The following is a 16,310-nucleotide window of genomic DNA, read 5'->3' as shown; positions in this document are numbered from 1 at the left end:
ACGTGTACCAATGATTGGGAGAGGGGAATTGTAAAACTGAGGCCAGGTGATAATGAAGTGCAGAAAGCACAAGCAGAGCTAATTGTGTTACCAACAATGGCAAATGAAATGCAGTTCAGTGTGGTGTTCATTCTTATCATTTGTCGCTCGAATAAAATAGTATTTTTAAAAAAGAATCACACTTTGTGTTTATACCAACTGCGGTTTTGTGTTGACAGCTGCAGTATGGTTTTGTAAATGGCCACTGTTAATCACATACTTAATCACTGTCTGTACTTTTTGCATTTTCACTCCTGTGTGTGTCACAATACATTTGTTCACCTTCAAAATGGCAGGCCATTGTGGTTCCCCCCCCCCCCCCGATTCAAGTTAACAAAGGCTTTTCAGGATTAACCAAAAAGAGAAAAGGAACATTCTAAATCTTCCTTCCCAAAACAGCATTTTACTAATATGAGTGGTTGTCTGAGTTTGGTTACACATGTTTGCGTGTCACAGTCAAGATCTCTCTCTAGTAGAAGACAGCCAACATACTTAAGCAGGTCTCTGGATGTTGAGTCATAGCAACTGGATTTCTTTCTTATTAGGTTGAAACATTTTGCTGCTCATCCAAGTAGCTGCTTCTGACTGAAGAAGTTACTTGGATGAGTAGTGAAAGTTTTCAACCTAATAAAAAAAAGTCCAGTTGCCACGACTCAACTTCCAGTTAACCTCACCTGGATGACTGAGAATCTTCACAGGGCTATTAAGCTGGTCTCCTCTCCTAAAAATTGCAACCGCTCTTTCATTGATGACAGTTGTGCAGATGTGTTGTTTAACGCCAAATGCATTCTTCAGATGTTGTACGGCCATAATCTGATTGCAGATCGCTTCTCCAACTCTGTGTCCTGACGTTAGATATGTTTGACCCCTCCTGTATCTCGCCATTCCTATTGTATTCTTGGTTATAGGAAATGAGGAGCAGTGGCACTAGTGAGCAATGCCCTAGCTAGCCCAGTTCTTACACTTTCCTTCCATAACAGTTCTCATTAGCCAAATTGCTTGGTAGCTGTTGTAAATGAGACAACATTTCAGTGTGTTATGATAACACAGAAGCACTTTCCTCTTTGAAAGACGAAGCATGAATAAGAAAGAATGCTGGAATTGAGGTTCTTCTACCCTGTGCTGTTTTCTGTTGCATTGTCTAGTCCAGCTGTTGCCAGACGTTCTTGGACTACAGTTCCCAGAAGCCTTCCTTCTAGCTATACTGGCAAGAGCTTCTGGGAGTTCTAGTCCAAGAACATCTGGAGACCCAAGGTTGGGAAGCACTAGACTAGGTGATATGCCACATATATTATATTTCATCTTTATAGTGCTCTGAGCAGCCATGCACTTCTTAATTCAAGAAGTGTTATGAGTTCAAGATTTCCAAGATTTAATTTTGTTCATAGCAAATACGGATGTCATTGAGCTAATATTCTTGACTCTTTTAGGTACCAGCTACTGACGATGTCGGCAGAAGGCCCTGACTCTCACATGGCGGAGGTGAAACCTTTAGTGGACAAGGAGGAGGTAAGCTCATATTGTTGTGCTAGACCAGTGGTTCTTAACCTTTGTTACTCGGATGTTTTTGAGCTGCAACTCCCAGAAACCCCAGCCAGCACAGTTGGTGGTGAAGGCTTCTGGGAGTTGCAGTCCAAAATTCCTGAGTAACCCAAGGTTAAGAACCAGTGCGCTAGAGGAACACCTATTTTCATGCACCCAGATGCTAAACATTTTTGAGCACTTACTCAGGTGTTCCTGCCTTCAGAGACAAGGCAGGTGTCCACCAGAGAAGCACCTGTTTTTGTTATGGGCACCCACCTGGGAAATACTCTTGTGCTCCATGCAGAATCTCATATTTTATTAACATAAGGTGAAATACTTCTTATTTATTTTTTATTTAATTTTAATTTAATATAACTAAGACTTCTTTTAAAAATCTAAGCCAAGCATGTGTTTTTGGGTCCTGCTCTTACTTCTTCTAATATTTTTATCTTGTTGCATGAAGATATTGCGACATATCTGCAGCGTTTGTATCTGAGAACCGAGTCAGAACCTTCAGAATTGATTTTCTTTGATCTTCTAATTGTTGTATACTTTTTTTTCTAGGGGATCACACACCTCATCCCTGATTTTGATGTTCAGGTAAGCATTTTGATGTCTCCACCTTGATAAATTAGAGACTATGGAATTATTAGACACAGACATAGTTCCGCAGGGTAGATCCATTTTTCATTGTATATGTACAGAACATATGCCGTAAAAATATCCCATAACTGTACATGGTGAGCCTTGTAGAGATGCCTAAGGAAAAAAGGCTTTTGCAGCACTGTGAGAAATTGCTAGAGCTAAACTAGTAGCTTGTACTCAAGTTTGTCTTGTTCTCTATCATATGATTCCTCTTACGTTGACTCAGCTGTGACACTAGCTTCCAAAAACTCTACAAATAATGCAGAACAGTGGGCTGAGAAACTCTGATTGGAATGTTTAAACTGCTATTGTCACTTTGCTGTATTGTTTACAGTAACAGTAAGTGTGGGATCTTGCACCCCTATGTACATAAGCATCATATTATAGCTCTATTAAACCCCCTTTTTATTAAACTCTATACAGATAGGTGAGCTGCATGCCTCTTGTTCATTCTTGACTATTTGTAAGTAAGTTAGCAAAAGAGGGAGGCTTCACATGATGTCCAAATGTGAAGTTATTGTTGTATGTGCTAAAGCAAGCCAGGATCTCTCAGGCCCTGACAAACCCACTATGGATAAATTTAACCTAATCCCAGTTTCAAGCCCTCCCTTTCCTGGTTTGATGATCTCCATATGTGGAAGGGGAGGGAAGCAGGCAGAAAGGTAGCCATAGACCATTCACAACATGTGTTGCTGAGCCGAAATTCCTGGTTTCAATGTGTTGTGTGGATGTAGCCTGCATTTGTGCCAAAGGAAGTAAGTGTTGGACTAGTTTCAGATATCTTGTCTTTTGTATGCTGTGTACCAAGATCTACCCGTGTCACTCGTGCGAACCAGGAGGTGAGGCTGAGGAGCCTAACGCTGAGGGAGGCCCAGAAGGAAAAGACAAGAAATCGGGCCTTCTCGGCGGTGGCTCCTCGCCTCTGGAACAATCTCCCTCCTGAGATTCACGTGGCTCCCTCACTGCGTATCTTTAAGAATCAATTAAAAACATGGATGTTTTGGCAGGCCTTCCCATCAGATAATTCCTGACGCCCTTTTCTTCCCTTTCCTGTTGTCTCTTCTATCTTGTTCTGTGTTTTCGTTATATAATGTTATTTATATATATTTATTGTATTTTATGTTGTTAGCCGCCTAGAGTGGTCCTCATCCGACCAGATAGGTGGGATATTAAATAAATAAATAATAATAATAATATAATTTATTGTCATTGTAAGTATATACACAGTATACCATACAATGAAATTTGCATAAATAAATAAATAAATAAATAAATGCATGCATGCATGCATGCATGCATGCATGCATGCATGCATGCATCCATCCATCCATCCATCCATCCATCCATCCATCCATCCATCCATCCATCCATCCATCCATCCATCCATCCATCCATCCATACATACATACATACATACATACATACATACATACATACATACATACATACATTGCTGATCTGGGAGGCAGGTCCAAAACAGGGAATCATCCAGAGAAGCAACTGGTGTCTTCTTTTGTGTATGGTTTAAGGGCTCCAGGAAGCCTTTGGGAGCATAGTTGTAGGCTGAGGCACAAAAGCTGTGAATTACTACTCATCACACAGAAACAAAGCTAAAACAGTTCTGCTCCTTGGCGTATACCGTGCTGCCTCCTGACCATTGTACAGAATTCAGCTGTCTCTTTGCATGTGGCTTAATTCTACTTGTAGGTCAGTCAAACTGTAGACTAAACATGACTAAGAAGATAATAAAGGTGTGCTGGAAACAGCTGGAAATGGGCAGCTTGGCCCCTTTGTGCTGGCAAGGTAGTCACTGTTGTGATGCTGTCTGTCCTGACCAAGGCAAGGAACATCGTATGTTTTTATAGCACCAGCCTGGAAACTCATCTGTAAAACAAAAATATATATAATGTGAGCCTGTCAGTGTGTGCTCTTTAGTCTATGGAAGTGGCACGCCTTTAACTGTGTTGCAGACCAGCAACATTTGTGCAATCTGCTCATGAAAAGTAAGCAATAATGTCACGACCAGCTGGATGGATGGCTCAGTGGTTTAGGTGATGGCTACGGAGCCAGAGGTTGGGTGTTCAATTCTCCACTGTACCTCCTCCGAGTAGGGTCAGCCTGTGACGCCTTGAGCAAGCTGCACCGTCCCAGGGCGACCCCAGAAGAAAGGAATGGCCAACCACTTCTGAGTATACCTTGAAAACCCTGAAACGTGTCACCACAAGTGAGAATTGACTTGACAACATAGGGTGATGATTAAGCTGGTTGGATAACTCTGAGGTTTAGGTACCAGGCTGCAGAGCCAGAGGTTGGGAATTCAGTGCCCCATTGTACCTCCTGGGGGAAGAGCCAGCGTGTGTAGCCTTGGGCAAGCTGCACAGTCCAGGATCCCCAGAAGGGAATGCTCCATCACTTCTGTATATTCCTACCTAGGAAACCCTAGAAAGGGTTGGCATAAATTGGAATTGACTTGATGGCATGCACACACACACACACACAATGCCATGATAACATTTAGCATCCAACAACTCATTCCTTCACCTAAGATTGTTTTCCAAGGCAGCAACCAGGTAGTGAATTGCAAGGATGCGTCCAGCATGCTTCTGCTTGGATATCTACAACACATGAACATTGTTTCTCTATTTAGATATGGAGGGGGATATGGAGCCCAAATAAGTCTTCTGGCTTCGTGTTTTGAATACAGATAACAAGGTGGATAGAATAAACAAATGTGGATAGCCTTTATCAGTCTTTTAATGATAAGTTCTAGAACAGCAACAGAAAAGTTTGCAGTCATCGAAACACAGGCTAGGTTGAGCTTTGTTTTTGTCTTAATGGATGGAGGGATATTCTATCCCATTTTCCCCCCGGCTGCTTGTTTTGTCCCTAGGGGTGCAAGGATTCTGTGCTGTCCCTGTATGCTGTTTCTTGACATGCCTATGTAAGTGCCATAGAGCTACTTCAAACACTGTAGCCGGTGACCATGAGTTGACTTCTTAATATGTTGTGTTGGGAGAGCCCCATGGTGCATTGGTGGAACTGCAGTACTGCTGTCAAAGACTCTGCTCGTGTGTTCGATCCTCTGCTCGGGTAGCTGGCTTGAGGTTCACTCAGCCTGCCGTCCTTCTGAGGTTGGTAAATTGAGTACCCAGCTCACCGGCAGAGGGCAACGTGTAGCCTGTACACGTAAATTGTAAACTGCCCAGAGAGTGCTCTGGAGTGATTTATAAGTGACACACTTTGTGTGTGTGTGTGTGTGTGTTGCTTTGCTTTACTACAAAACCTTGACGGTACTTGCCCAGGATGTGCGCATTCTCTGCAATAAGAATTGTTGGGATGAAACGCTGCCCTGTCACGGTGGCTGAAATTGTGCACTGCTGCAGAAGGCATTTCTGTAGACCTTATCTCTGTTGCATGCCGAATCGGATGAGGTTTCTTTACCTTCAAGCACTTGGGCTTCCAGAATGTATGCCTTTTGGGTGATTTCAGCCAGTGTAATGGAAGTGGGGCAAAAGGAGTATGTTGTCACTTAAAAAACAACAACCCTACAGAATATTTATTTCTGGCGCTTTCTATCAGATAGGCCTCCCAAATGAGAACCTGATGTCTGTTGTACCCAGTATCCCGAGCGTGCGAGAACATTAAGACTGTTAGATAACCTCCTTGGAGCACAGTTTGTGCTCATACGATACTAGTTGAGCGTGCAATGTGATGTGTATGTACCAAGCCCAGATTGCTTGGGCCTTGATGTTATTAAAATTGGTCAATTGGATCTCTAGGTGAAGGCTAGTGTGGTTGAATAGTCTTCTAAGGATTGTCTAAAATAAGAATGCCACCTGTTTCAAATGCAGAACAGAAACAATAGTTAGCTAGGGAAACAATATAAGGAAGAAAACTTTCCTATGCAGTTTCTCTGACACCTAATTTCTTCTTTTTTCTTTCTTTCTTACCTAAGGATGGACACTCAAGTTACAGGCAGCCCTCCAAGGTGCTATAAAACTCAGCCTGGTTCTAATACACCTAAGCCAGGAAAAATTAAGGGAGAAAATGACATTAAATGGAATGTCTTTTGGATATATAAGCACCAATTCAGTGTGAGGTGGCCTGAGTGGAGCCTCACGACTTGTTGAGGGGGTAAAATGTTGTAGCTGTCAAAATAGAAATTTGGCATGAGTTTTCTACTTCTGCATTGTCTCACTCACATTACACTACTGTCACAATGCTCCCCTATTGAATTGTCTTTAGGAGTCCTAGCTGTAACTAAAATGTTGCTGGCTGGATAGCCCAGTGAGTTAGGTATTTAGTTGTAGAGCTAGAAGCTGAGAGTTTGATTCCCCACTGGGTCTCTTAAGAGTGAAGCCAGCCTTGGCCAATCTGCCAAGAAGAAGGGAATGGCAAACCAATTCTGAACATGCTAGACCTGGAAAATCTGGGAAGGGTCACCATTCGAGATGGGCACAAACTGTGGTTCAGCTTGGTTTGGCGTGGTGCCCACATACATGTTCTGCAGGCACTATGCACTTCCCCGCCTCTTTGAACAACTGCCCACCCAGATGAGGTGCAGCCGGTGAGTGGGCGGTTGCCCGAAGAGGTGGTGGAGGGAAGCACTGGGCCCGCGAAACATCGTTTTGCGCACCAGGCTGAATTGCCAATGGGCAGTTCGTGCCCATCTCTAGTCGCCATCTCTCAGAATTGACTTGACGGCTTCGAATTATTAATTTAATGAAAATGTACATAATACAAATGTTATTTCAACAAATGTTGTACTGAATGCTGATTTTTCCCCCTCTTCCTTTTTGGTCAGTCTTTGTTCCACAGAACATGCAGATGCTTATGTGAAAATATGTCTGTTCCTAAATTAAAAATAGATTGGAACTGAGATAGTAGCCTCGTAACATAGATTTGCCTGCGCTCTGATTGACCTACTAAAATGTAGGTAGGATTATAGCGGAAGCTTCCAACTGGTAGCTTTGGCTGGTGCAAAGTTCTTGGCTTTCTGCCAGTCTAAGCAGGGTGTTTATGTGTTTTCACTGCTTTCCAAAGTAACAAAAGGCCTGTTTCCTTTCTTGAAATGGGTTTTGGTTGTCGTAATAGAAAAGAATCGACAGATAAATTAAAAGAGCAAATCAGGAGCTGCAGGTTCCAGTGGCTAAGAGTACCATCAATGCTGAAGAAAATGCAATCATACTAATATTGCTTTGGAGAAGGTGCCTTTTTTCAATGTCTGTTTAGTTGCTCTGGTGCAGTGGCTCCCAACCTTGGTTCCCCAGATGTTCTTGGACTACAACTCCCAGAAACCCTGGTGAGCTGTGTTAGCAGTGAAGGCTTCTGGGAATGTTAGTCCAAGAACATCTGGGGACCCAAGGCTGGGAATCACTGCTCAAGTGAGACACATCAGAGCAAAGTCAAGAACCCATTTTTCAGACGGTGTCGTTCATAAAGTTTTTTTAAAAGTGCTCCATTTTATGGCACAAATTTTGCATGCTGGCTTTGATCCTAGAATATAGCATTTATATAGCTTTGTGAGTCTGTCTTGTCCGTTTCGTTGGTTGCGTGTTCATATTTGCCAGATATATAGTATTTCACGGGACTGAGATTGAAGACTCTAAGTGAGCCATAGAATGTGTAGAGTAAACCTAGACTAGTCCATGTTCGTCAGCTTGACCTTCCTCACAGGGTTGCTGTAAGGATAGAGAGGAGATTACGTGTACACCTTAGAGCTCATTGGCAAGATATAAATGTAGCTCATAATCGTAGAATCATGAAGTTGGAGGGGCCCTGTAAAGACCATCCAGTCCAAGCCCCTGCACTGTGCAGGAATACAAATAAAAAAGTATAGGGAATGTTGAATGGGAACTGTGGCACAAAAGCTCTGAAACTCCACCCTGGAAGAAGGAGAAGCTCACAAGACACAATTCTGAGGCCACCTCCCAAAGAGTGTTTTCTCCATGCACAGCGTGGAGCCTGTTTTCTTGCAAGCATGTACTTGGTAGTGGGACATGAAGTACAGGATCCCAAAACAGAGGCTCTCGATAGGCTGCGACATGTAGTGTTTGAGTTGCTATAAGGCTGTGTGGATGTTATTCCTTGGGTATTTGATCTGTAATGGCTTCTTCACACATGGTGGTCACGATGCTTGCTACAATCAAGGAAGCGGGGGGAGAACCTCAGAATAGAGGTTTATGTGGCCCTTCCTCATCAAAGCAAGAGGCACTTGCTCAGTGCAGTATAATAACGGCGGTAGCTTAGTGTCTGTTCACTGGTGACTAGTTTCCTGCCGTGTAAAAGGAGTAAGCTCTAAAACAGTGGTTCCCCAGATGTTCTTGGACTACGGCTCCCAGAAATCCTAGCCAGCGCAGCTAGCACTGAAGGCTTCTGGGAGCTGTCTTCCACTGCCTCCCAGAGTTGGGTCAAATTCATGTTGGTCACTTCTGTGACCCTGTCCAACCATCTCATCCTCGGTCGTCCCCTTCTCCTCTTGCCGTCACACTTTCCCAACATCAAGGTCTTTTCCAAGGAGTCTTCTCTTCTCATGAGATGGCCAAAGTATTGGAGCCTCAGCTTCAGGATCTCTCTTTCCAGTGAGACATTTCTTTAGAAAGAACCAAATTAGTTTTATTGAACAAAAGCTTCAGTCCTGTATACAGAAGCCCTGCTGGCTGCAGTGGGACATACATACATACATGTGTCGTTGTTGTTGTTTAGTCATTAAGTCGTGTCCCACTCTTCATGACCCCATGGACCGGAGCACACCAGGCCCTCCTGTCTTCCACTGCCTCCCAGAGTTGGGTCAAATTCATGTTGGTCACTTCTGTGATATTGTCCAGCCATTTCATCCTCTGTCGTCCCTTTCTCCTCTTGCCTTCACTGACCTACCAACCACATTTCTGTAGCAGCCACATGCGCTTGCTTAGCTTACTGGGGAAGCGCCGGCCCTTTTAAAAGTGAGAGATGCCTGAGCAGATGGCACGTCTGTCTTTATCCTTCGATCGGATTACTGTACCTTGCGGTTTGTTTTTTTTCCAAGATAGTGTTTTAATACAAATCGGTCAGTAAAGAGGCTCTTACTGTAACGCTGAGGTTGATTAGGGTGTAGTGCCATCTGTTATCACTGTGTTATTTCTCTGGGGTGGAGGGAAAAAATCCCTCTGAAATCTCAACAGTAAATCTCTAGGTCAGTTGAGCTACAACTGCAGGGGAGCTTTGCTGGGAAGTCCCTTTTATTTGGTTGTGTCCCTCGAGCTGTCCTCCTTTTTCTTTGAGAAGAGATGGTTAATTGGGTGCAGTGCTTCCCCATGCAGGAGCAACAATGGGGTCGCAAAGTTTTGAAAGGTACGATCATGAAGGATGGGGCCGAATAGGTGGTAGGGACTGCAGGTATGGTAACTGTGTCATCCTGCTGCAGAATAAAAGAGTTAAGGATCAAGGACTGCCTCGAAGGCAAGGCAAATTCTAATTTGTGCCCCTGTGATGTCGGCTGTGCTACACAGAGGTTTGCAAAAAGCTGGCTGTGAAAGGGACAACATGGCACCAAACCTATACAGACATGCTCTGGGGGGCATTGTTTAGCTCTGGGTCCCTTCTGCATTTCCTTTGTGTGTCTGCTTAAAAATTGTTGAACATCAAGTACAGGTCCTTTGACCGCAGAGGCCTACTCACCCTACAGCTTGGACATCAGCAAAAGGGAGCAGGGAAGAGAGAAAACCACACAGTTTTAATGTCCTCCTCCCCCCCCCTTCATATACAGTGGTGCCTCGCTTAATGATTGCCTCGTTAAATAATGAAACCGCTTTACGCTGAAGTTTTTGCGATCACTTTTGCAATCGCAAAATGATGTTCCTGTGGGGAAAATTCACTTAACGATGATCGGTTCCCTGCTTCGGGAACTGATTTTTCGCTAAACGATCATTTAGAAACAGCTGATTGGTGGTTCTAAAATGTCTCCCCGCTGTGTTGTCAGGACGGATTCCCCACTTTATAGGCAGCGAAAATGGACACCCCTATGGAAGATCTTTGCTGGAAGATGAGTTTTCAGCCCATTGGAACCCATTGGAACGCATTGAACCGGTTTCAATGTATTTCAATGGGCTTTTTCATTTCACAAGACGAAATGAAAAAGCGATTAGGACAGCGATTTTCGCAGAACGAATTAACATTGTCTTGCGAGGCACCACTGTATGTTCTCCAGTGGATGCTGTGGCTTGTCCTCTGCACAGCTCTTGCTTTCCAGCCCATGTTAGCAACTGGACACAACCGTTGGGTGGCTTCTACATCAGCGCGTAGCCCCAAAGCTGGAAAAAAATGGAATTGTTGACCATTGGCTCACACATTAGAAATATTGTACTTTTCTTAAAGACTCTCTTACACGTCTCAAACAAATGGTGTGTGCCTTTCCTGCTCAGCAGGCAACCTGCCTTATCACAGTAGTATTTGCTTCTGTGAAACTAGGGCTGTGTGTGAATGTGTAAACCGACAGTACGTCCAACTCCTGGTGCTTGTTTTCAAATGATGTGGTTTAGGGCTTAGAGTGGCTTGCAGTTAATTATAGTCTCAACTATATCCTAATCTCCAGAGTTTGGTACATAATGACATGGGTACCAAATAACCTCCAGGTTGAAGCTACGTTGGATCATTCCCCATAGTTGTTGTGTTCACACGGGAAGAGGTTTCGCACACAGACTTTGTTGTGTGGATCTGGTGTCTTTTTTTATACTTCATTTCTTCTTCCCAAACAGCCTTGGGGACTGTATTTTATGTTTTTCTAGGGTAAGGTATAACCCTTGTGAGAGTGATTGGCACCATCGCTCTGCTCTGTTTGGCACTAAACCACTGTAGGCGACTTAAAAATATTCCTCCTCATTCATTAATACTATTCCTGGTTAATAGCTTAATGGGAGGTTCCCTCTCCCAGGACGTTATCGATAAGAAATCCAGATTGCAAGATGGCAAGAGGAGAATTTTCCCTTCATGGTGTATAGTAGTTGTTGTTTAGTCATTAAATTGTGTCCGACTCTTTGTGACCCCATGGACCAGAACACGCCAGGCCCTCCTGTCTTCCACTGCCTCCTGCAGTTGGGTCAAATTCATGTTGGTCGCTTCGATGACACTGCCCAACCATCTCGTCCTCTGTCGTCCCCCTTCACCTCTTGCCTTCAGACTTTCCCAACATCAGAGTCTTTTCCACAAATGGAGGAGAACTTGCCCTCTAAGATAAGTCTTCCGCTTGGGGTCCAGTGGATGGGTGCATGGTTTGCTTTCAAGTGCTCTCTGTGTGTGTGCTTAGACATTTATGTGCAAAATTTAGAAAAAGGGAACCTGGCCTTTCGCTTTCACCCAAAAACTGTGTTCAATCCATGCACCTTTTGAACCTTATGCTCATGGCCGCATCTATGAATATGCTGCTCGATGCAAGCAGGTTTCCGGACATTAAAACTCTGTGTTGTTTTCTCTCTTCTCTGCCCCCTCTGGCTGATGTCCAGGCTGTAGGGTGTGCAGGCCTCTGCGGTCAAAGTTGTCCTAAATCCTACTTAAGAATGACGTCCTTCTGAACCTGTTTGGATGAGGTTTTTCTGACGAGGTATTCTGGGATTTCTGAGCTTAGGCAGTGTGACAGCTTGGCTATAAAACCCAGCTTACCACAGAGAGTCCAAGAAATATCTGGTCTTCCTTTTTCACTGCGGGCTTCTTGAGATAAATACCAAACTGCACTGTCTAAAAATGGTGCTGGACATGGAGGATACTGCCTATTTATTGCATAATGCTGTAAGTACTGCAATAAGCGAAAAGGAAGCACAAGTAAAGATGTCAGTGTTTTGCTTCTAGTTTAGTACTTGGGACACTTAAAAGTTTAGGGGTTAACTATCTTTGTTTAATAATGTTTTGTGTGATTAAAAACATCCGGAATTAAATGCACCCCATTTAATTTCCTTTGTGAATGTTGAATTCTACAAAGTGGCATATTTTTGTTTTGTGATATATTTGGGTGGTGTTCACAAGGTTTATGTATAACAAGAAACGGGTGCTCAGCGGATTTGTGAGTCTTTTTTAAGCAATACATTTTGATTGCATGATTCTCTAATGATCAAACTACTGGGGACTTGGAGAGAATATGTTTCGTTCGGAAGGTATATGTGGCAGGCTCTCAGAAAAAAATTCAGTGATTAGATGATAGACATTGTAGAAAAGTTACACAACCTGATTGCAGTGGTAAAATTACTAGCGATGAATAATAAGAGCAGATAGGTTATTTGAAACTAGTTGTAAATCAGCCACAGAGACGACTTCCAGAGTGAATGGATTTGCCTTTTAATATTTGGTACACTGTTACTCAAATTAGGAAAGCAATAAACAAAACAGGCAACATCTTTAAACACTTGTATGTATTAATAACCAGGCAGTTATTTTAACAACCTCTTTTGGTTCCAGGAATAGAAATGAAAGAATGATGATGATGATGATGATGATTCTTATTCTTTGATAGATCCAGAGATATGGCAGTAAGATTCCTGAGACGTGTAAGGCAGTTACACTCAGTTTATATACCCTGTTTCCCCAAAAATAAGCTGTACACTGAAAATAAGCCCTAATATGATTTTCAGGATGCTTGTAATACAAGCCCTCCCCCAAAATAAACCCCACTTAAGTGAAACTCCACCCTCCACTGTTGTGCATTGTGAAGCAACCAGAAGAAGATGGCATGAGTGTATTTAAATAAATGTAGATTCTTGTACATTAAAAAAAGTAGAACATCCTCTGAAAATAAATCCTAATGCATTTTGGGGGGGCAAAAATTAATATAAGACCCTGTCTTATTTTCAGGGACACAGTACATGTAGATTTTAAAAGCTAGCTTTTCCCCAAGAGAGACACATACAGGATTCCCAGTTGGCCTTCCTTCTGCATACTGGTTCGATAGAGATTGGAGGAATATTTCATTCAGTGTTTTAATTGGAAGCATTCCAATCCTGTGTCACTCTATGAACCAAAACAGTTATCTGTATTTTTACAGTTAACAGTATTTACTTCTCTAGATTTTGCAGTTCTAGTTCTCCAACACAAAAGATGGCTAATGAAACATACATATTAGGGCAGGATGTTGCAATCAATCAATAAAAGGAATAGTGATGATAAAGCAAAACATCAAAACATTTTGTATGGTGAAGCTGCTTGAGAATTACCACGCGTATATTAAGAGAAATGTGCGTGGATCAACAAATTACCATGGAAATTTTTTATTAACATTTTTGATTGATCTCGAAGTGAGAGAGAATGAGATGAATGGAAGGTTACAAGGGGAAACAGAATGAGAAACTGAGAGGAACCTAAAGCCTCTGTAAATTAGGCTGATCCTGCATCTAGAAACAGGGTGCCCTTAAGAGGAAAAGGCAGATTGTTGAGTCTGACAAGACTTTGGATGCATGTGGCAAATTGCCTCATTTTTGTTCTGGGACTGAGAAACAACGGGGCTTTTTACGTTTTTGATTTGTCAGGCATAAAGCACTGAAAAATGTGCATTATGATGTAAGAGGAGAAAATACACTTTCAACCTATGTTTTGGCCCTAAAATGTTGTGAGCCTTGCCTGTCCTTCTGCAGCACTTCCGTTCCGACTGTGCTTCTCAGAATTAGAACATGTAAAATCATAATTGCTCAGTATTTTCAGCATCTTGTCAGTAAATGTCCTGTACACTCCTCAGGCTTCCATTTCGTAGCAGAATTTAGATGACTGAGAGGGAGATTACATTCCCCCCCCCCCCCCCGAATAAGAGCTGCTACTGTACTTTGTAAGCATATTATGACAGGAATTGGATGGAACGGAAGCCTGTGCAATGTTTTTCGGTTGTGACGTGCTGTCGGATGTTGTATAATTTAAAGTGGGGCCAGCCAGTGAAAAAAATCAGTGTGTGTAACTGGTGTTATAAACTTCAGCAGAGCCTGTCTTGAAAAAAAGATAGAGTTCAGATAAACTTTTGTTGATGATGGAAACCTTTTTTTGAAGGGAGTTGAACGCTTTAACAACCGATCGCCTTTTCTCCTCCAGGAACAAGATGTGGAAACGGTACATGGCTCCGTGCATGTCACCATGTGCGGAACTCTACGGGGCAACAGGCCTGCCATCCTAACGTACCATGATATCGGATTGAATCGTAAGTGTAATAAATGTGATAATACTCGTCTAGCTCAATTGGATGTGTCGTTTCGCAAACTTTTGTGCAACGTAAAGCTGATTATCTCAGCTTCAGCTGCTTTATCTTCATGATCCAGTGGAACTTGTGGGAGTATCTTGTGTTGATATAAATGAGCTGCTGGTTAGTTCAGCTAATGGGAGAATTTTCCTAGTTGATGCAGAGAGAAATAATTGAATTCTTACTGGCAAACACTGGAGAAGCAGGTATATCTCACAATAGTACAATCTCATATATCCGTGCCTCCTCTTTTCCTAAGGTGATTCTTGTGTGGCTGCATGAAACCTAAAGCCACTTTTGCATGCAGTAGATCATGTGTACAAAAAGGAGTAAAGAAAAGTGTATTTGAACTAGTGTGCTAAGGATTTAAGTCCACTTCTAGCATTACTGTCCCATAAATTATCCAAACGCGACAAGCTGGAAGACTTACCCAAAAATAGTCAGTGACCTAAATCCTGTTGCTAGTCCCAGCCGAAGGAGACCTATTGGATCAATGGGATTGACATTAGTGTTGACTCACACCATTCATTCAGCAGTGGATCTCCTTTGGTTGGAACTAGCAGTTAGATTTAGGTCCAAATACCAAGAGGGTGAAAAATGTCTTATTGAAAGCTGAGCATATTTCAGCCCTCGTCAAGAGGTCAGCTCTGCCAAGGCTTCGTGAACCACTTAAGGCTAGCTAAGTGATCTTGCGCACAAGATCAAGGATTCCCAGAAGTGTCTTCAGAGGAGCTGTCCACAATTCCAATATCTCTCTGTGGTTCATAGAAGTTCATTGCCTTGTTGATTCAGGAAATCCCCTATTATGTCGATAAGTGCCCATTCTGACTCTTGATTTAAAAGCCCTAAAAACCAGAGGCAGTCCGTTCCGCTGTCAAGCAGCAGCTCATTCAGCTAGCATGGCCAAGATACAGATCACTGGAGTAAATCTGTACGGTCTTTGCTAATGTAGATTAGATTTATCTGCCATAAAGACTTTTTTTAAATTACAGAATAGGTAAGCATCCGAAAGAAACAAAAGCAGAATCTTCAAGAAAATCAGCTTGGATCTTATGCTGCCAGAGAGCAGCTGTCTGTGTTTTTCTTTTAAAATACCTCCTTACATAGAGCACTTCAGGCAAACTTCGTTGAACATTTTTCAGAGAAAAGTATCTTGTAGGTTTATAAAGTTTAAAGGCTTCAAGAACAGGCTGTCATGTTTACTTTTTAATGAGAAATGCAATATTCAGAGAGTTTCCATTCTAAGCCTCTGGTTATACCTTGAGAATTTCTACTTCGTACTGACACAACCATTAATGTTTCCACCTTCTTGCCTCGTCCCGGGACCTTTTCCTCTGAAGACAAAACCTGCTTCAACCCCCTCTTCAATTTTGAAGATATGCAGGAGATCACACAGCATTTTGCAGTTTGCCACGTGGATGCCCCTGGTCAGCAAGATGGTGCAGCTTCTTTTCCACCTGGGTAAGCTAGTTCTCTAGACTTCTTTCATTGTATAATACTTGTTATATTTTTCTTTTATCCTCTCCCCAGAGTTCTGCATGTTAATAAATTGTTGTTATGTGCTCTCAAGTCCAAACCAGCTTATAGTAGTAACAGAGCTTTCAAGGTAATTGAGATATTTAAAACTGGCTTTACCAGTTCCACTCCCCTAGTGAATTTCCATGACTGAGTAGATGGATTCGAACCCTGTTCTTCAGAGTCCTCGTCCATCAGTCTGTTAACTACACCACATTGGGCTCATTAAAACTCAGAAGGTGAAATCCAGTCTGAAACAGTACATACAATCAGAGTACTCTACCGAGGGGATAGTGTGAATTGGCAGAATGTTGGTTTTATCTGTTGCCTGCTCTGAATCCCAAAGGTGGGATTTCCTGGTCTTGATGCAAGCTCTCAGAACATGACGTTAAAGAACAGAGTT

At 42.6% G+C, this 16,310-nt stretch overlaps 1 protein-coding gene across 3 annotated transcripts in view; it reads left to right on the top strand.

Annotated features, from left to right (window-relative positions):
- The window catches only part of NDRG1 (N-myc downstream regulated 1), a 91,778-nt gene that overhangs the window by 55,900 nt on the left and 19,568 nt on the right, over window positions 1–16,310 (top strand). For 2 of the 3 annotated variants that reach the window (XM_072999356.2, XM_072999357.2), the window contains exons 2-5: window positions 1,470–1,548; window positions 2,128–2,163; window positions 14,248–14,353; window positions 15,733–15,853. In XM_072999356.2, the coding sequence (XP_072855457.1) occupies window positions 1,470–1,548; window positions 2,128–2,163; window positions 14,248–14,353; window positions 15,733–15,853 (342 nt within the window). Of the gene's footprint in view, window positions 1–1,469; window positions 1,549–2,127; window positions 2,164–11,846; window positions 11,971–14,247; window positions 14,354–15,732; window positions 15,854–16,310 lie in introns of those variants that run through there. The other variant, XM_072999358.2, reaches the window with a different exon arrangement.

The sequence above is a fragment of the Pogona vitticeps genome, chromosome 4 (genome assembly GCF_051106095.1).
Source record: "Pogona vitticeps strain Pit_001003342236 chromosome 4, PviZW2.1, whole genome shotgun sequence".
In the NCBI taxonomy this organism is placed as follows: Eukaryota; Metazoa; Chordata; class Lepidosauria; order Squamata; family Agamidae; genus Pogona; species Pogona vitticeps.
Note: the sequence above shows the minus strand (reverse complement) of the source record. Positions and strands in the feature narration are given on the sequence as shown.